This window comes from Schistocerca americana, chromosome 3 (genome assembly GCF_021461395.2).
Source record: "Schistocerca americana isolate TAMUIC-IGC-003095 chromosome 3, iqSchAmer2.1, whole genome shotgun sequence".
In the NCBI taxonomy this organism is placed as follows: Eukaryota; Metazoa; Arthropoda; class Insecta; order Orthoptera; family Acrididae; genus Schistocerca; species Schistocerca americana.
In genome coordinates this window covers 944,550,880-944,573,108 of record NC_060121.1, presented here as the reverse complement: position 1 = coordinate 944,573,108, position 22,229 = coordinate 944,550,880, and the positions used below count along the sequence as shown (strand labels likewise).

At 39.1% G+C, this 22,229-nt stretch overlaps 1 protein-coding gene across 1 annotated transcript; it reads right to left on the bottom strand.

The window, feature by feature from the left end:
* Positions 1 to 5,093: 5,093 nt before the first annotated feature.
* Positions 5,094 to 22,119, bottom strand: LOC124605461 (transmembrane protein 11 homolog, mitochondrial). Its single transcript, XM_047137150.1, has 3 exons — positions 22,014 to 22,119; positions 16,734 to 16,954; positions 5,094 to 6,610 (listed from the first exon to the last, which is right to left on the bottom strand). The coding sequence occupies exons 1-3, from the start codon at positions 22,034 to 22,036 to the stop codon at positions 6,327 to 6,329; spliced, it is 528 nt and encodes a 175-aa protein (XP_046993106.1). The 5' UTR covers positions 22,037 to 22,119; the 3' UTR covers positions 5,094 to 6,326.
* Positions 22,120 to 22,229: the final 110 nt, after the last annotated feature.

Below are 22,229 nucleotides of genomic sequence, written 5' to 3'. Positions count from 1 at the left end.
AAATGGGGACAAATCAGACGAATGTAAGAATAGTCCTTCGAAAGCAATTGTTACATTCATTTCACTTACAGTGTGTCCACAACCTGGAACCAGTTGGTTATCCACCCAGAGCACAGTTTTCGCAGTGGTACCTGGAACAGTATGAAATGCATCCTACATTTCCATCCTCTGTGTTGTTTATCGATGAAACAACATTCGGGGGTGATGGAGTCTTCAACATGCACAATTCGCATGTTTGGAGTGAGGATAATCCACATGCCACAGTTACAAGCACCCACAAAGTGCGGTTCTTCGTTAATGTGTGGGTCGGTGTTGTTGGGGACTGTTTAATTGGGCCGTATCTGCTACCTAGTTGTTGTCTCTTGGTCATAAAAAAATGGAAAAGTGTTTGTTGGTTTAATTAATTTGCCGCCAGAGAAATCTTCCTCTACTGGTTTAAATACTCCTCATAGCAAAAAATTACTTTAGGGGAAAATATTTGTTTTGATGTCCCCTACAACCTCCCAGAGTTTGTCGGTTTAAATACTTTTCACCTTGTATAAGATCCTTCCCACCCCTACTGAAATGGTGCTCTGTCACCCATCCTACCTCCACAGTCTATCCCTAAGCCACTCCCAAACCCAGTCCCCTGCCACAGGTATCATTTCTCTGTGGAAGACTAGGGTGCAAGACCCACCCAATCCAGCCACCCAGCACTTCCTACTCCAGCCCTGTCACAGGCTTACCCCACACCATCATCAGAGGCTGAACCACCTTCGGAAGCAGTTGTGTAATATACCAGCTCTGCTGCCATTGTTGCTGACTATCATTCAGCTGTCCACCAGGATGAGTGGCCACTGCCAAACTGTGGCCAAGAGAAAAGTTGACCATCCTGTAGCTTAACATGTAACTGAACATAACATGCTTGATGTCAATGGCTGCCTCAGAAAGCGAGCTATCTGGCTGCTCCTCTCCACCAACAGGTTTCTGAACTGTGCAGATGGCAGTTATCCTTATAACCCACATCCACTACCAAAACTATCCCAGCCTCAATCAACAGTAACCAACTGTCCCTACACTGACGGCCTAACAGTTAACTCACCCTCACTGTGTGTTGCTCTTCATTAACACACCAGCATGTCTTTTTCCCCTTGCCTGCTCCTTTCTTTTGTGCTCCGTTTCCTGCTGACCCCCCGTCCCCTAATTCCCTCCTCGACAGCCTCCTGACAACTACGCCTGGCAGTCTTGTCGTGCCATCTATCTAGGCCCTGCTTGTTCCACCAGGCAACGGTCTTCTCCCCTCCCACCCCCACACCCATTCCCTGATACCCCTCCCGTTTCCCTGCCTCACTCCTGATTGCTGCTTTCCTTCAATGTGACAGTTGTATTCTGGTTACAGCTGCAGGAGATAACCGTCATGTGTGCTTGCTTCTGTGAATGTGTGTGTGTGTTTTTTTTTCTGAACAAGATTTTGGTGGAAAGCTAAATGTTTACCAGTCTTTTTCTTGTCCCTGTCTGCAACCCAACATTTCATCTTTGCAGTGAGGATCAATGTATTGCTTTGCTACATTATGATGGACCGAAAGATACTTTGCTAATGTTGTAGGCATTTCAACCTAGACTTTCCAGTGTTTTATTTTACTTTTCTTATATATTTTACATGTAATTGCATTCTTATGAGTTGTACTATGTTTTCATACTATAAAATGCTCTGAAATATGTATTCCTTACTTTATTGCTCCACATTACCTTGCCTATAAAAATGTGTTAACACTTTCATAAAGTAACAGAAATGTTAATATGTTGTAGACAAACCCTAATCAATTGAACCCTTCACTACGTAGCTTTGCATATCTGCAAAGTGGAATTAAACAAAATTTTCTCAGGTATCTTTGCTAATTCAACATTGAAGTTCCCTTTACACAACTGCAACGCTGCATATCTAAACTGAGTGCAAGAATTTGCCACTAGTCGACACCACTGTCAATTTATATGACTTACGTTTGTCGTGTACACAGAAACTTCAGTTTTAGCATGAAGCACCATCTTATAATATGTGATGCAGTAACAATGGTGAATATGTCTTCGTGATGTTCATGCACATTTGTTTCCTGTACACTTGTTGACAAAGCATTACTGTGATGGATTCCGTTGTGTATTGGGATAATAGAAAACATAAGGTTTTGACATGAGATGAATTTATGGTGATGGTTTGCCGTTCTGAGAGTGAAGAAGGGGTGGAATTGGACAATAAACGTCCAAGGCCTTAAATCTCCAGATAGCGATAGTGATCCTGGAACTCTTTTTCTTCTTCGTCATGCTTTAGGCTTTCCCTCAGCTTGTTGCAGCTACACATGGTCCTTCCACCATCTTGCAGGTCTTCCGATGCATCTTTTACCTTGCAGAGTATATCACCAAAAGTATAGTGGTAATCTTGATTTGTCCATTCATAACAGATGGGATATCTGTTTTTGTCGGTATTCCTCCACTTTACTGCTTATATCGAAAATATTTAATTCCTTCCTGATACCTGTATTTCTGGTGTATCCTGCTATGTACCTGAGGAATTTCATTTCATTGGCTTGTAATCTTATTTTATCTTTCTTTTTCATTACCCAAGATTCACTCCCATATAGTAATGTTGGTACTGACATAACTTTATAAAATTTTATATATGTTCCGGTTCTCTTCTGATAGTGCCATTTAAGTAGTTAAATTTCTCAATTTTGTCTTTTTGATCTAGGTCTCCCCTGTACAACAGCATGGTTCCTAGAAATTTGAATCTATCTACTTGCTCTATAATCTTGTTGTCTATAATTATTTTTGTTCTTACTGGATTTTTCTCCACAGAAAGCCATGGCTTTAGTTTTTTGTATTGCTATTGACATATTATATATCTGGTATGTTTAGTATAGTTCTTAGGCAGCTCACTGCAGTCCATCTTCATTATTCAAAATTAACACTTGGTCATCTGTGAATAACAAAGTCATAATTTAATCTTTTTGGTTGAAGTTATATGTATAGTTCTTCAGTTTCTTTCTCCATTATCGTACAATGTTGTCAATGTATATATCAAAAAGCAGAGGAGACAAGCTGCAACCTTGTCAAACTCCTAAATTAATAATCTTTATTGTTTCTTCATTATCCCCAATTATTTGGATTCTTGTATTAGCATAGATCTTGTATTACCATATATCTTCTGAACTTCCAGAAATTCAAACTAAAATTCCTGTTACCAATACAAGAAATATAAAAAAACATCGCATTTTATGGAAAAAGCAAAGTTTTCCTTCCTCTCCCAGCAAGTTCCCATTCACAGGAAAGGACAAATTACACCAGTCAGTTCTACAGCTATCTACATTGTACAAATTTTTAAAATATTTCCTCATTGATGAAATTATATATAAAATTGTGGATGAAACAAATTTATATGTTATTCAACAAAATCCAAACGAGCCAATTTATTGTACAAATGATGACATTTATAATTTTTTTGGTATATGCATCATCAGTGCTTTGGCCCCATGAGTCAACATCTGTGATCTGTGGTGATGAAAATCGTGTAATGAAGGGTTAACAGTATGGAAGGAGTAAAGCGTGTTTTTGTTGTTTATAAATGAGTATGATGGGTGAGCCATTACGGGTGTGTCTTTTGGGTGTCATTTCTGGCTCCACTTTCTTTTTATTATTTTAAAAATTGTTTTTGTACTCTCTTCTACCATTGGCTCTCACTGAAATGCAGCACAGATAGCGTAGATTATAGTCATAGAGTCGGGCCTCTCAAGCCTAGAGCCTATGTGTGTATGCAAGATGCGTAGTCATATTACAGACAAAAGTGAATAAAACACTTTTAGTTAAAAGAAGATGACGAAATGGCAAGTGATTTACGCAAAAATTATCTTTTGTAGGTCACTAAAAAATTAATACTGGTAATAGACTTGAGTATAAAAGGTAGGATTGTGACTTCCACAGTGTGCATGTGTAAGCAGCAGAAATCATGCCAATTGATTTTTGATGAAAAATTCCACGTTTTTGTGAAAGTAACTGGTATTATTCAATACTTTTCCAGTCATTATAGCACATACTCATAAAAATGACTTAAATCATGGTTATATCTATTTGGGGCAATGCAGTCTTGTTAGAAACAAATACTACTAACAGAGGGGAAATCCACCACCAATTAAACTTTCTGACTGCCAAAAACTAATCAAATGACGATAATTTACTGGTACAGAGCTTACGATATTCATTCCATGGAAGAATAAGCCTTTTATATTCTGAAACCTTTCTTCCCTTTGATTTGTTGGGTACTTTGAGGACAGGCTGAGTTACATTTGGAAGGGGGTGGGGGTGAGTGGGTGGGGAAAGGAGGTTAAAAATTTTACCAACTGCAATTCTTATCTACCACACTTTTGCAAAAGGTTGAAATTGATTGTCTTGCTTACAGTGTTGTTTTTCCCATATTGTTGTGAAAGATTTTCACAGGGGAAACGTTCTTGAAACTATTTCACATCATTCTGTTGTGCAATCATTATAAAAAAAATGAGATGTGCAAAAACTAGCAAAGTTTTCAGTCTTGCTTATGTGGCTTTTGATGACTCAGTACCTCTGCTATTCAGTGAGTTGTCACCTTTACTCATTAATTTATTAACAGTCCTCATGTTTGTCAAAACAAAATGCAATGCAGAGGTCCTATTTCCAAGGCAACAATGAGGTGGAAGTAACACTTTCCACTGCTCAAGGGCTACTTGTGCAAATGAAGAAGAGTTACATAATTGATTCAAAGAAAACTGTTCTATGAACCAGCAGGGAAGAGTCAGCTTAAGACCATACAATTGTCTGTAGGCAAAAAAAAGTTAACAGCAGTAATGTGACCTGCCACAAACATTATTTAGTGATAATGGCAACTCTCCCAATGAATGTCGGACAATTATATAAAAAAAAATTTGCTTTAATTATTTTGCAACAGTAGCATGTAAACACATTTCTCTTTCTATGATGGTGAAAACTTTTAAATACGTACACTGAAGCAAACCACTGTAAATTTCACAATTTAATGTTTATAATTTCATCAACTGAATATCTGGGAAGAGAAAAAAAGGAAGACGAGACAATTCATTTCATCAGGTTTAGTTTATTGAGCAAACCTTTTATAACAATGCCTGCCACAATATGACGAACATCATATCAGTCATTACAGTCTTAACAAATAAAATTCTTTTCATACTAATGCTGTACTACACTTTGGTTTACCAAAATCTTCAGATCATTTGCACAAAATATGTGACCTCATAACATACTTTTGTACATTTGTCGAATATAAAAAATCTGTATATTATCTTTCATAAACATCCACATTTAAAAGTAAAAGAAAATAATAATAATAATAATAATAGTACTCGAGAATTTGTCACACTATTAACAATAAATTTCTTCGACATAAGTTTGACTGAACTTATGTGAGAAAACAAAACAGTTTATACATTTAATATAAAATCATATTTATACAATAGTAGTTTTAAAGTGGGCCTAACTTGGACTTGAGTAAGTGTGATCGTAACATCTGCCCCTTGTCTTACAACTGCAATTACCTATACCCTTCTCTCAAGCCTGATTTACAAGACAGCTCTGAGCAGCTAACAAAACATAGGATTTTTAGTAACAATTTTATGCATGAAGACAAGAAATATTGCATCTCATAATGATATAACTGCTGGGCACAAGCTCAATACCAAGAAATGTCATATGCAGAAACAGAGGAGACTAGCACAAAAAACCTGCACCAATTAAAATCAATAAAAACAGTTCCTATTAATTACATTTATTCTTTGTAATTAACTGGACAGTCAAAATTAATATATTTTTACACATGTTAATTTCAAAAAGGAACGTTCAACGGGTGTATGATATATATGCAAACTGAAAAAGCAAGCAATGGAGAGGCTTGCATATAACGAGATAAGGATTACGAAATAGAAAGTATATCAACAATATACAGCAGACCAAATTATTATAAAGCTATTGTTTTCCTTTTTTCATATGCAGTAAGTACACAACATAGCATAAGAGCACTGTTTCCTTAGATTTTTTATCCAGTGCTCAGTACAATAATTGCTAGTCCCCACTGGCTCAGTCTCCAAATTGACACTGACGAACATGAGATGCAGTGCGAGCACTAAAAACAGTGCTTCAAACAACCGCATTACAAGAAAATCTTTACTAATATAAATTCCTCCAGCACTAAATCCCCACCGTACATACTACAAAGGGATTTCTAGTCGGCAGCTCAACAACACACCGCCACGAGGCACCATGATTACATCCCTACAAGATCTCTTTCAGTTATGTCACTTCAAAGCACGGTAAAGCCTCCAACCCCAGAAAGCTGTAGCCACAAATGACACACCAACATGGAGCAGCTGAAACCGCATGCTGGGTCGGCGCACCAGTACAACTGCAGAAGCCTGTGTGCAAGATGGAGGGAGGCGCCGTGGCAGGCGCCGGCGGTCCCGCTCTACTTGATATTGACAGCACGGGTCCAGTTGCCATGACACAGCGTACAGACCAGTGCAAAGTAGGGACACCGCTGTCAGTGGTGCATAGGCACAAGGCCGGTCGGGCCATAAGAAACCTGAGTAAAATTCAAAGATCTGTCAAAATCATTTCACACTGAAGTAACAAACTTCAGATTCATTTTGGTTAATTTACATAATATAAACAACAATGGAAAACATAAATATGATCCAAAAAAGAATTACATATTACTGCATCAACAACAGGAACTAAAACTTTATTACATTTCTTTAACTAGTAAACCAGCACATTAGAAACTGTATGATTTTATATACAAATATCAACGATAACTTCATATGATAAAACAACCGAAAAACAGTAGTGAAGGTCAGCCTAGTGCTCAGTTTTTTTCGAGTGATATGGCAAGGAGTCTACACACTTCCTACTTCATTTAAAGAATCAATCCTCTCCCAAAAAATTTTTCTATTAATTTCGATCCACAACAAAAAAATGCAGGCTGGAGCATGTGTGATTTAAAAAATGAAATTCCAGTACTCACTGATAGCATGGAAAGAACGATACTCAAAGTTCAGTAGATAAAGAAAACACAGTGAGCTTTAGATTAAAACATTTTGCTTCAAAAGCCGAGTTCTTTTTGGATGTAACAGCAGTTTGTATATTGGGAAATTGGGCAATATGGTAGCAACAGTTTGAGCACTGAATGGAACAAGAAGAGGATGTTGTACAAGACATATATCAAAGTCTCTCCAGAGCTCATCTCTCCAACTTCAGAACGCTGCAATATTTGTAATGTGAACTGTCAAAAGCATGCAATTTGATAACTAAGTATGATCATATATGAATTGTTCGCTTAGCGTATACACACATCAAAAAAAGTTCCCAGAACTCCTGAAGATAGATGTTGACTGTGGATATTGTATCACAGACACAGCCCCTTTGGCTGTTCAGAGATGTCACTAAACCTGCCCAAAGATGTAAACAATCATGCATGAGCAGTGCCTATTAGATGGAGGGTGTCAGACCGCCGATTAGTTCCCGGAGGGAGGTACACAGGTCGTGTTGTCTGTCGTTCAACCATGCCTAGACAGTCAACACCGCGGTTCAATCGCATCTGCATTGTTACTTTGTGCCAAGAAGGGCTCTCAACAAGGGAAGTGTCCAGGCATCTGAGTGAACCATAGCGATGTTGTTCGGATATGGAGGAGATACAGAGAGACAAGGACTGTCAATGGCATGCCTCACTCAGGCCGCCCAAGGGCTACTACTGCAGTGGATGACTGCTACCTACGAATTACGGCTCGGAGGAACCCTGACAGTAATGTCACCATGTTGAATGATGCTTTTCGTGCATCCACAGGACATTGTGTTACGACTCAAACTGTGTGCCATAGGCTGCAGGATGCGCAACTTCCCTCCCGACATCCATGGCAAGGTCCATCTTTGCAACCATGACACCATGCAGCGCAGTACAGATGGACCCAACAACATGCCTAATGGACTGTTCAGGATTGGCATCACTTTCTCTTCACCAATGAGTGTTGCATATGCCTTCAACCACATAATCATCAGAGGCAATCCGGCCACACTGAACATCTTAGACACACTGTATAGCAAGCGCAGCAAAGCGGAGGTTCCCTGCTGTTTTGGGGTGGCATTATGTGGGGCCGATGTACGCCACTGGTGGTCATGGAAGGCACCGTAACGGCTGTACGATACGTGAATGCCATCCTCCGACCAACAGTGCAACCATATCGGCAGCATGTTGGCAAGGCATTCGTCTTCATGGACGAGAATTCATGCCCCCATCATGCACATCTTGTGAATAACTTCCTTCAGGATAATAACATCACTCAACTAGAGTGGCCAGCATGTTCTCCAGACATGAACCCTATCGAACATGCCTGGGATAGAATGAAAAGGGCTGTTTATGGACAATGTGATCCATCAACCACTCTGGAGGATTTATGCCGAATTGCTGTTCAGGAGTAGGACAATCTGGACCAACAATGCTTGATGAATTAGTGGATAGTATGCCACGACAAATACAGGCACGCATCAATGCAAGAGGATGTGCTACTGCGTATTAGAGGTACTGGTGTGTACAGCAATCTGGACCACCACCTCTGAAGTTCTCGCTGTATGGTGGTACAACATGCAATGTGCGGTTTTTATGAGCAATAAAAAGGGCAGAAATGATGTTTATGTTGATCTCCACTCCAATTTTCTGTACGTGTTCCGGAACCGAGGTGATGCAAAACTTTTTTTGATGTGTGTAGTAATAACATGTCTTTCCACATTTCACATGTATTTCTATCGTATATAGATCGCTACTACATAAGCGTGTATGGCATGCAGTGGATGGTACACCCTATACCAATTTATACAAAGCACTGAAACATAAATAAACTTCCAAAACATTCAAAACACAATCCACATACCACCCACAGGATGCCCTTTAATTTTCCATTTTTAACAGGTGTTGTGCCTATAGATTTCCATACCACTGTAGTGCTTCCATGTAGTATGAAGATAAGAGCAGTATGATTTCAGAACTTCTTTTGAAAACAAAGTATTTGTCTTCAAATGACACAGGACAACTTTCTTTTAATATCTCCTACTGGAGTTTACTAAACTCTAATGCTCTTTAACTAAAGAAATAAACTTGCCCTTGAATAAAAATGAACGATTTTATGTCATCTCAAACATGCAAGCAATGTTCAAGGAACAACTGCACCAGTGTCTGGTTATTAAGCCTTTTGGCCAAGAGGTTCTCATTCTGAAAAGCACAACATAGCAGTTACCGCCACAATATGAGGTACAGATGGTGGAAAATTATTTCAGACTGGCAATGGCAAGGAAATCGTTTCTGAAGAAAAGAAATTTGTTAACATCGAGTATAGATTTAAGTGTCAGGAAGTCGTTTCTGAAAGTATTTGTATGGAGTGTAGCCATGTATGGAAGTGAAACATGGACGATAACCAGTTTGGACAAGAAGAGAATAGAAGCTTTCGAAATGTGGTGCTACAGAAGAATGCTGAAGATAAGGTGGGTAGATCACGTAACTAATGAGGAGGTATTGAATAGGATTGGGGAGAAGAGAAGTTTGTGGCACAACTTGACTAGAAGAAGGGATCGGTTGGTAGGACATGTTTTGAGGCATCAAGGGATCACAAATTTAGCATTGGAGGGCAGCGTGGAGGGTAAAAATCGTAGAGGGAGACCAAGAGATCAATACACTAAGCAGATTCAGAAGGATGTAGGTTGCAGTAGGTACTGGGAGATGATGAAGCTTGCACAGGATAGAGTAGCATGGAGAGCTGCATCAAACCAGTCTCAGGACTGAAGACAACAACAACAACAACGAAGTTATCAATAACAAATTTACTGATGTTAATAAACACCAAAGTTATGTATTTCTGTTAAGGTTTGATATGGCACAATGTTTTAGCTGTGCAAGACACAGCCCCACCTTAACATTTTTTTTTTTTTTTTTTTTTTAATCCGAACAGTGTCTGTCCATCTTCTAGTAATCGAGTGCTGAGGTCTTCGATATTGGCACTGGTTACAGACTCTGCATCCACTTCAGTGGCAACAACAGTCACTGAACTACGTTTACATTATGGTGGCAGAGATTAAAGATGACATGCCAAAATACCAATCTGGTGGGTGTTCCTGCATCCAAGCCAGTGAGTATTAGGCCGAAGACATGAGCAATATAGAGCTGATTCTAAAGTGCACAATATAGAGCTGATTCTAAAGTGCAGTTATAAGGAAAACTTTAATTTCTTTTTGTCACCCATAATGTCAGTAGTATCCAATCAGACCTGGAGAGCAGCAAGGTACAGTGATTCAGAACTTGTTTCAGAGCACAAATACAAAATTTCAAATCTTAAAGGGCAATTCATGCAAGCAGCTTTTGGGCATAGAATAAGCTATTCAATAATTTGAACAATGGTTTAGGTAAGTGGTTCCAGCATACAGAGTAGAAATTTAAATAGCAGTAAAGAATTCAGGACCTTGAGTCTCTAATATGGAAGTATAATGGGGAGCAGGTACAAGTCCTGGTTAAGGCCAGCGTGGGAATAGAAGCACATATACAAATAACAGTTAAATTAAGAGAGACCAATAATGATACTGAACATACTAATAAATACTGAACTTAAGTTATCACAGGTGACACAAAATAAGGGGGCAATCAACAAGATAATGATAAATGACTCGGCAACCATTTTCACTGGGGTTGATGTGAAAAAGTTACATAAAGATGTCCAGGAGACACACAAAATTATTTTTTTAGTATAAGAAATTAACAAACTGTGAAAGTTTTGATCAGTCTTGACAATGGCACACAAGAAAGTACAGAATTCGTCTGCCAACTGCCATTTTTAAAAATATTTTGTAGAATTTTACCTGACTCAACTCAGATATGCAGAGTCACCTGTGTCTCAGAATTCCAAGTATTAAGCCCCTGTAAGCATGATAAGAGGTGATGGTGGCCTATGTCATTCTTTTTCTCGGAAGTTAATGAAAATCATTTCTTTAAAAATGGATTACGAGTGGTCTCAACCACAAAAACATTTGAAACTTCCTGGCAGATTAAAACTTTGTGCCGAACTGAGACTCGAACTTGGGACCTATACCTCTTGCAGGCAAGTGCTCTACCATCTGAGCTACCCAAGCACAACTCACACTCTGTCCTCACAGCTTCACTTCCACCAGTACCTCGTCTCCTACCAAACTTCACAGAAGCTCTCCAGCGAAACTTGCAGAATTAGCACTCCTGAAAGAAAGGATATTGCTGAGACATGGCTTAGCCACAGCCTGGGGTATGTTTCCAGAATGAGATTTTCACTCTGCAGCAGAGTGTGCGCTGATACAAAACTTCCTGGTAAAATTAAAACTGTGTGCCCAGACCAAGACTCGAACTCGGGACCTTTGCCTTTTACGAACAAGTGCTACACCATCTGAGCTATCCAAGTATGACTCACACCCCATCCTCAAAGCTTTCATATCAGTGCACACTCCACTGCAGAGCAAAAATTTCATTCGGGAAACATCCCCCAAGCTGTGGCAAAGCCATGTCTCCACAATATCCTTTCTTCCAGGAGCGCTAGTTCTGCAAGTGTCGCAGTAGAGCTCCTGTGAAGTTTGGAAGGTAGGAGACAAGGTACTGGCAAACATAAAGCTGTGAGAACAGGGTGAGAGTAGTGCTTCATTCCTTACAAAAGGTCCCAATTTTATGGACTTTTAGTATGTTGTGAACTGATGGCCTGTGGTGTAGGATCCAAGTTTTACACCTCTTAGACTCTACGCTAACTTGAGGAAAGATGAAAAACTGCATAAAGTCAGCAACTTTCTGTCTTTTCTACATTATGATTTTCCCTTGCATCCCTATAACAAAAACCACTTAGGTCTTTCTTATACTGCATTAAATATTCTACCATTTTCATTACCTGAACATATTTTTGAACAACATACTTACCAAGATATAATGCTTGAAAGACACAGCAAAATTCTCAAACTGCAAAACGGACAGGTTTCAGCAATACAATTTTAATTGAACATAAAAAAGACAGTAGTAGTTGCCTTTAATTGTCAACATTTATCATCTCCAACACCCCTCCCCCTGCGACTGGGCATTCATTTCTGCTTGGGTTGGAGAGTAGGATAGCAAGGTGTCCTATGGAAACCCTATCAGCCGGTACCCTTCATCCACCATCTCTATCTGGGCTGTTGTTGAAAGCGGGATTTCTTCGTGTAGGATTGTGGTCCAACTGTTAAACTATGGATTCAGTAATTTCACACGTGTAAGCTATTGCAAAACTTCATTAAAGCTAAAGGGATGGGGTATTGAGTACTGCACAGTGAATGTGTCAAATTGATTTCCTACTTCCTCACACCAGCTCATTTGACCTGCACTGGGGCTGACTCATCGCCACAGCATAATGAGTCACTGTAAAACACCTATATAGATTATGTGTAAAAAAACCCTTGAAATTTAATGCATTAGTAGTTCTTGATAGGTATCCTATTGATGCTCATTACCAAAATACCAAAGCAGAGGAACAATCTCAACAGGTTTTACTGAACTTGTACTCAATTCCAATGACTGAACAAAGGGCACTGTGGTTAAGCAGACAATATAGCATGTTGCTCTGACAATAATTAAAAATGCTATATCAAAGGCAGTTGACTTCAATAACATTACTATTGTATCTCCAGAAGAGCAGAAGGGGTAATTTCCCATCCTTCTGTACTCAACAACATCATGTAAATTCAGTGTACAGGATATTGTTTCCCTTCACGTTACAAGTAAGTGTGACATTACTTTAATCCTCTTTGGACAAGAAAAAAGAACGTACCATTTACGAGAGAACTCTTTCCATGCCCAGCACGATATTTTCAAACAGCCAGATGCAACAGATGCCAAATTACTAAAGCAGAAGAAACATTTCTTGTGGCACTGTACAATGGAAATGTAAACAAAGATAAACTGGACAATCTTCTCTAATGACAATCTCTAAATCAGAGGCAAATCCAAATTCCAACTTGGGGGACTGCCACCAATACGAGACACTAACCTGTACCATTCTTTTTTACCTACAAATTTAGGCATGGTTTGAGGGTGAACATTAATAAGAAGAGGAATGAAAAATGAAGCTCCACATTCTTCACTGAAAATAATTTCATGTTAATGTACGAAATGATGTACCGAAGTGGCCTTGAGCTACTCTGGTCCTTTACCATTTGCAAACATTCTTGTGACATACACGCAAGAATTTGTCCAAACTGACTCTTACTGAGCCGGATACTGAAAGGACATACAATGACGGGGAAATCCTAACCACTGACATCATTACTGCGGAGTAAGAAACTGATACCCAACTTGAATTGTCTTCATTTTTGAATTATGTCTTTAGTTGGTACGGAATGACACGGTAATGGAACTTTCTATGAAATATACATTGTATACATCAAAAGCTGTTTTCCTGGAGTTATATGCCTGTACTGAATGAAAACCCCACCGAGGACTGGGAGGGAAGTGTGTTCTCAGCGTTGTTAAAGTTAATATTTAGAAGCACCAATTATAAGAAACCATAATGTTTGCAATTTTTGTGCAGGTTTAGTAGAAATCAGCAACCAACTGTAAAATATTCGCCATTAAAGGCATCTGCAATTGTCCTTTTAAAAATGTTGTAAAACTGAAATTGTAATGCTAAAACCTGTCCTTTTGTGCAGTTTTTCGATAATCTGAGTTTGGACACTTTTTTCACGTTGTTTATTTTGGTAAGTATGTGGTGTAAAAATACAGGGTGACAATTATTGAAATACATGAAAAAAAAAAAAAAAAAAAAAAAAAAAAAAAAAAAAAAAAAAAATGTAAATCAGTTGACAAACTATGATGTACACACACTTTATTCAACACGTAAATGTCACTACAGATATTCAGATTTAGGTTTGATATGCCTGCCATAATTAGTGATGATGTGGCGCAGGTGAATAGCAAAATTTTGCATGACCTGCTAAAGTGTGGGAACATCGATGCTGCTGATGATTTCCTGAATGGCAGTTTTCATCTCGGCAATGGTTTTGGGCTTATTGTTGTACATCTTGTCTTTAATACAGCCCCACAAAAAGGTGTCACATGTGTTCAGATCAAGAGAATATGGCGGCCAATCGAGGCCCATGCCAGCGGCCTCTGGGTACCCCAGAGCCAGAAATTGGCCCCTGAAGTGCTCCTCCAGGACATCAAACACACTCCTGCTTTGATGGGGTCAAGCTCAGTCTTGCCTGAACCATATCTTGTCAAAATCAGGGTCACTTTGGATAATGGGGATGTAATCATATTCCAAAACCTTCACATTCCATTCGGTAGTAGCCATGCCATCAAGGAATATTGCATTAATTATTCTGTGGCTGGATTGCACAACACACAGTCACCTGTTGAGGGTGAAGAGACTTATCAATTGCGAAATGCAGATTCTGTCCTCCAAATGCACCAATTTTGCTTACTGACGAATCCATCCAAATGAAAGTGGGCTTCATCGCTACACCAAACTACAAATACCATACTAATTCCCATTATGTCCCACGGCCAACCTAACGCAAACCATTCAGAAGTTATAATGATCTTATTTCACATAGTTTGATAATTGTCAACCTGTATATTCATGCAGTGAAAATCCTAGAAAATTTAACGCACTACAAGAAATGTAAAAGGGCTTACTGTTGCAGGATGCAAGGTAAAAAAAATATAGAAAAAACTGAAAAAATGCCAGAATTTGCTATCTCCCTCCCGCAAAGCTCCCAGATTTTACACTAGATTACCTACATACAACATGCTAAAATTTCATAAAGTTCGGACCTTTTGTAAGGTCCAATGTACCCACAAAGTTGACTACTGTTCCTAATGAAACGACAACCCACACCTTCAATACCATAGGTTAAACGAAAATCTCATCTCCATGGGAGCGACAATCCAGCGTGTGAGAAGTTCCTGTCTTTCTTCTCATTTCCATGTCCATTGATCTTTCTTTTTCCATTTATTAGCATCTCTCATTTCCCTGTCTATATTCTTATGTCACAAAGCAAAAACTATTTTCTACTTTAACAATTTCAGAAGATGAAATTCCAGTACTGGTGATAAATTGATTAAAAATGAAAAACTAACCCTGTCTTTCAGAGCTACTGGTTCCTTCCTCATGGAGGAAAAAGGGATATGTTCTGGAAAATTCAAAAGGAAGGTCACTCACTAGGATTGAAGCAACAAAACCACGGTCTCCACCAGAGTTCTGACTTCCTCTTGTCTTGCCCTGAAATGACAAATATTCCTCCCACTATCCTCCCCCAAGTGGTGTTCTGCTGCTCATCCAACTGATGCAATCTCCTTGTCCATTCCTATACCATCTGTACTCCAGGTGCCTAGTCCCATGGCACACATCACTGTAATATACCAAGATGCAAGACCTGTCACATTCATCCACCCACTATCATCTACTCCAGTCCTGTCACAGGAATTTTCTACCCTATCAGGCAGGGCCACCTGTGAAAGTACACATGTAGTCTACCAACTTAGCTGCAACCACTGTGTGGCATTCGGCAGCCTACGTGGCTATGAGCACTAACAAGTGGTCTATCAGCATGACTTGCCATTGCCAAACCGTGGCCAAGAGACAGCTGCACCACCCATTTGCTGAGCACCCCACCCAACACAACGTGCTTCACTTCGATGACTGCTTCACCACCTATGCCATCTAGACTCTGCCTGCAAACACCAACTTTTCTCAACTGCACATGTGGGAACTCTTTCTGCAAATTATCCTTCATTCCTGTAAACCTTCCATGGCCTCAACCTGCATCTATGCCTTTCCCTGTTCCCACCCCAACCTCTCACACCCCCCCCCCTTTCCCCCACACAGCTGCACAGTCCCCCTTCTCTGCCTTTTTTCCTCTCCCCTTTGGGTCCACAGCACAGTCTCCTGATGCTGCACTTAGCAGCCTACCATCCTGTCTCTGCCACATCCCAGCACACCAGCACACTCCTACAGGCAGCACTATAGCACCTTCCCCCACCCCTAACCACTGTGCTTCTTACTACTAATGAAGATGATCACAACAGTCAATAAGTACTTCCATTTGGTGTTATGCAACTATTTATCACATGAGACAATGAAATAATGTATATGAGCCAGCAACATTGCTGTCCACCACTGGCATCTGTCAGTCAAAAAGTTATTTTAATCAAAATATAAAAATAGGTCACAAATGCATTCAGCCAAGTGCTAGTTTCAAGTAAGAATCTGATCAGCCTCACAACAAATCAACATATTTTTTTGAAAGATGCACCAGAAGAAAGTGACATCATTGCACATATAGTTTTGTTACAAGATCCTTATGGAGAGCAGAACCTCTATTACTGCCGCTTAGGAAGTCAAACTCGTAAACTGACCCGCAACGAACAGTAACCATAAATGCTGCCAGGTATGATGTACACTAAACAGAGATTTTAACTCCACAAATCAATGCCATAAATGAACTTAAGATCTTGTTTGGTAATGCTGTGGGTCTAATTTGTTCCTTCATATACTGCTTATTTGCAAGAGTAAAATGAAACATACTATAAACCAAATGTATACTATGTACGAAGGGCATCATTCCAAATAGCATTTTTTACACATGACATACATACATACATACATACAGTGGCAAAATACACAAACCTGCCCCAATTGAACATATACTGGACAAAACAGCTGTCTTCCGTAAACAGTTCCCAACAGCTATCCAGCGGGCTGTTTCATCTCCTAGCCTTGAAGGTTCAATGACAATTATGCTGCATCCAGCTTCCAGTGCTCTTTCCAGTTCAAGTTCAAAGGTTTCGTGCGCATTTTCACTGTCATACACTTCATGGATGATGGCAATTTGTGAAGGGTCTAGATCTCTGAAACATACATTTAATTTCTGTCATAAGATTTGCAGTTTATGACAAACAGTACAAAGTGCTTCTACAACCTGAAACCAAAACTAATAATGTTCCATATGTACCAAGCGTGTAAAAAAAACCACATTCGACAGTAAAAATTGGAGGAGGAGGAGAAGAAGAGGGGTGTCAATTTCACAGTACTTTCCCACCAATACTGATAGATTGTGACACAAGGGTCAGTTTTCCCACAGTTCTGATGCATCACTTTTTTCATATTGTTTTCCTTTAATAACCTATTAAACCCCAAGACGGGAGAGTATGGCAAGATATAAGTCACTGTGTAACTGGAATCTGTCTTCAACTGAGAAGCATTTGGACATATCTTGACAATGGGGTTGGGTTGTTTGGGGGAAGAGACCAAACAGCAATGTCATCAGTCTCATCGGATTAGGGAAGGATGGGGAAGGAAGTCGGCCATGCCCTTTCAAGGGAAACATCCCAGCATTTGTCTGGAACGATTTAGGAAAATCACGGAAAACCTAATTCCTCCTCCCGAATGAGAGTCCAGTGTGCTAACCACTGCATCATGACAATGCCTTTGCCATGTTAATTTGGGGTAGTTCTAAAAAAAAATTATGGCCATTGTGAGATTGCCCCATCCAAAATGCAGCAGAGACCAAGGTCTACGTTACACTGGAAGGTTACACCTTTTCGTTGTGACTGAGCAAAGCCTACAAATATGAATACAAAGTAATGGTTGGGTAACAGATTGATCTGTATCATAGTGTGAGGTCTATGTTCATTGTCGGTAAGATTTCCTCCGCATTTCATACAAGCCATTATGACAATATGTGAATCCTTTGTTCATGGTTCCATTATTTCTAATTGTTGTATGATGCACTGTAGCCAACATTCACTCCACATTTAATGAACTTTTCTTTAAAAATAACTGAAACTGCATGGTAAATTTCAATATGTCATGTTATATAACAGACATATCTTCGACGGTGTAATGGTGCATATTACTACACATAGCATATGGTACATTGACTACGAAAAATGCACGGAGCGGCAGTACTATATTACTCTTACTCAAATTACTTGTAGTTTGTTACAGAAGCTATGTTTCAGAAGTGATGGTGATTTCTGAAAAAAAGCAGTGATGCAGTTCCAAGTTAAAAAAGTATGTAACTTTTAGTAGGTGAGCATCCAGCTATTTATTTTACTAGGTATGGATCCACTGGAAGTGGTTTGCACTCTGTTTCCTTCAACTTTTGAAGTGACTTATGAGACGAGTTATACAAGGCTTACAGTTTTAACATTAACTTCAAATCATGGTGTAGTTTGACATTTATCACATATACAAATCAATGACAGAGCTGAAAGAAATGAAAGTGACCAAACATCCAGTACTGAACCCCAAACCTTGGATTTATAGTCTGACACTTAGTCACCAAGCCACACTAGAATCTTCATTTCATGAGACAGGGTGCAGTGAAAATTGTGATACAGTAGTAGTTCAGTGATGTCACCACTGGTTTTATATTTACTTTATGAATGTAAGTTATGGTGAAACTCTGCTTGGCATTTTCTCATATTATATGCTGTGAACTATGGATGAAATGCAACAAGCAGATTCCATATTGCTAGATTTCCAGAAAGCATCAACACAGAGTCCCACTGCAGACTTAACAATGGTACGAGCATACTGATTAGTTTCCAGATATGTGAATTGCTCAGGCTTCTTAATGACAGAACTCAGTATGTTGTCCTTGACAGCGATATCACAGAGATGATTCAGAAACTCAAACTGGAATCCCTTGAGGGAAGGCGAAATTCTTTCCACAAAATTCTATTGAGAAAGTTGGAAGCTTACCGCAAAATGAGTCTACTACAGCCAGTGTACATATTGTTTAAGGACCACTAAGATAAGAAAAATGGCTTATCTTCACTTGCATGTGGAACAGGAAACAAAGTGATTAGCGATGATACAAGGTACCCTCTACCATGCACAATATGATGGCCTGTGGATTATGTACAGATATACAGGGTGTTACAAAAAGGTACGGCCAAACTTCAGGAAACATTCCTCACACACAAATAAAGAAAAGATGTTATGTGGACATGTGTCCGGAAACGCTTCATTTCCATGTTAGAGCTCGTTTTCGTTTCGTCAGTATGGCTTCATTCAAACGTGATCAAGTTGTAAATTTTCACAATCAACATGTGTGGGCTGACGAGAATCCGCACGCAATTGTGTAATCACGTCATCAACACAGATTTTCTGTGAACGTTTGGCAGGCATTGTTGGTGATGTCTTGATTGGGCCCCATGTTCTTCCACCTACGCTCAATGGAGCATGTTGTTATGATTTCATATGCGATACTCTACCTGTGCTGCTAGAACATGTGCCTTTACAAGTACGACACAACATGTGGTTCATGCACGATGGAGCTCCTGCACATTTCAGTCGAAGTGTTCGTACGCTTCTCAACAACAGATTCGGTGACCGATGGATTGGTAGAGGCGGACCAATTCCATGGCCTCCACGCTCTCCTGACCACAACCCTCTTGACTCATTTATGGGGGCATTTGAAAGCTCTTGTCTATGCAACCCCGGTATCAAATGTAGAGACTCTTCGTGCTCGTATTGTGGACAGCTGTGATACAATACGCCATCCTCCAGGGCTGCACCAGCGCATCAGGGATTCCATGCGACGGAGGGTGGATGCATGTATCCTTGCTAACGGAGGACATTTTGAACATTTCCCGTAACAAAGTGTTTGAAGTCACACTGGTACGTTCTGTTGCTGTGTGTTTCCATTCCATGATTAATGTGATTTGAAGAGAAGTAATAAAATGAGCTCTAACATGGAAAGTAAGCGTTTCCGAACACATGTCCACATAACATATTTTCAATATTTGTGTGTGAGGAATGTTTCCTGAAAGTTTGGCTGTATCTTTTTGTAACACCCTGTAGATGCCTAACTGACCTTTACTGAAATCCAAGGTTGGTTGGTTAGTTATTTAGTTAGGCCAAGGTTAGATTGAAAAGTGATAATTTGGTTGTGGGTTGGCAAAGCCAAGAAATGTGAGTTGACTATCGTACTGTTTTTATAAATAATAAACAGATAATAACAAATAATTTACAGACAGACAACAAATTTTTAATATCACGACTTGGGTAATTTGCTGTCATCAGGGACTCATTGACGGCACAAAAAGTGCATTTTCAAGATGGAGCCTTATCATATTTATCAACAGTGTCCATTCTTCTGCTACAATTGGTGTGTACTCTTAACCATTGTCTGTGTTCTGCATAACTGATTGAAGGCGGAAGGTTTGTTTCTTACCCAGGGTGAATTCTGGCAATGGCCTCAGTCCAGTCCCATTCCCAAGATTCATTTAAGTCGGACTGAGACGTGCGTAGCTCTGTGTCTGTTTTCAAGGATGGCTTTCTTGATTGAAGTCAGTTTCTTTCTAGGGTAACCAACCATGTATTGATAGGATAGGGAGTTGTAGGTTTCCTTGTACACATTTCAACTCAGTACCTATACACTATTCTGAAAATAATAGTGTATAGGTACTGAGTTGAAATGTGTACAAGGAGGTTGTGGATAGTAATTGATCTGTAGCACAGCTAGAGTTCTACGTTCGGCTCCAATGTGATAGTTTGGTTGTGATGACAAAGTTAACAAACGTGTCATGACAATTTATTTAAATAGATTCTTTACACTATAGTTATAGTCGCTGTCCCCAATTAAAACTGTGGGGCCATGAGAGCTCCCAATACTTTGACACCTAAAATAATAGTGATTATATAATATTACAGTCGCCATATTGGCTGACAGTGTGACTGGTGTAAGATGACACTTTTTACAGCATTCTTCAGTACTTCCATAAAGAGTGTGAACCATACATGCAAAAGTTATATCCTAGCACTTCTAAGTTGAATAGGTAGAAAGGGTAACAGTAAAAGGTGAAAGGGGGGGGGGGGGGGGGTATCAAAATGGCCAGTATTCTTCATAATGTACAGGAGAGTAACCGCTGCCACATACATGCACGTAAGAAGAAACTTATTTTACTATGTACAGGATGCATATGATACAGTCACGATGGAGGTTGCAAAAACATGAGTGTCCACAAACACAAAAATTTAAAGAAAAATACTGAGATGAATTCACACAAAGTACTGTGCCCAAATAACTTGTCTTAGAAATGTACAGTAATGACTTTATTTCCACACAATGCTTTATTTTATTATATGAACTTGCTTACAAAATATAATTTTCAAAATTGATTTGGATGGATGAATTTTTTGCATTATGTAAGTGGCACACTACAATTAAGTAAAGGAGTTTCATTAGTCACGGACTTCATTTTCCAATGAGACGCTAAATTTACTGCTTTACTAGTAAAATAATGGTGGTTGGTTTGTTTTCATTGAAACTGTCACGTTATGAAGAAACATTAGAAAATGAAGCCAAATGAAGGACCTAGTTAAACAATGTACCATTTCACTGCACAATACAAATGTATGTTTCTTAAGGATCATCCAGCGTGAAAAAGAGTTGAGCAAACAAGAGTAAAATAAATAGTTGTCACAATCACAATTGTTGACGAGTAGCCAGAAAACTGCTGTTTACACTGTTAAAACCCCTCACTTTTCAAAGTAACAAAGTTTTTCTTTACGATAAAATTGGTATTTAAAAAAAAAATAAAAAGACGAAAATTTTGAAAAATATATTGATAAGTAAAATTCATTATGTAGTTTTCATCCAGTATTTGAAGGCAGTAGATTAAAAAGTCACTCAAATGATCAACTTCGACAACTGACACATTAAGTAAAATGTAAAATCAGTAAGATGTTGGATGAACCTCCAAACTGAACTTAAATTGGTTTACTGGCAAGTATTAATATTTCTTTGGTAAACGTCATGACTGACGGCACGACATTTTCATGAAACCTTCAACATCAACCAATGAACACGCATTTCCAACAACCTTTCACAAATAACAAACAGCTTAGTCACAAAAACTTTAACACTTAGTCAATACCTCTACTAACGCAACCAACCTGCTATCCCCTTCATCCACCATCTTTGCATCAGAGATCCAGTATTAAAATGATTACCGTCAGTGATGACCGTGCTGCGCAGATAAACCTCAGCTGGATAGGTATGATGTCTGTCCTATACCTGTATCGATAGAACATCATTATAGTTTTTTCGAGTCGATCGATTTTATAAGCCACTATTTCAGTGCCACATTGATTTAATTAATGTTGCGAAAT

Coding starts and splice junctions, on each gene's coding strand:
- LOC124605461 (XM_047137150.1), bottom strand. CDS start 22,036: ATGGTGGATGAAGGGGATAGCAG. Junction 16,955..22,013: donor GTGGATGAAGGGGATAGCAG/GTTGGTTGCGTT, acceptor TGTATGTTTCAG/AGATCTAGACCCTTCACAAA. Junction 6,611..16,733: donor TATATGTTCAATTGGGGCAG/GTTTGTGTATTT, acceptor AATTTTACTCAG/GTTTCTTATGGCCCGACCGG.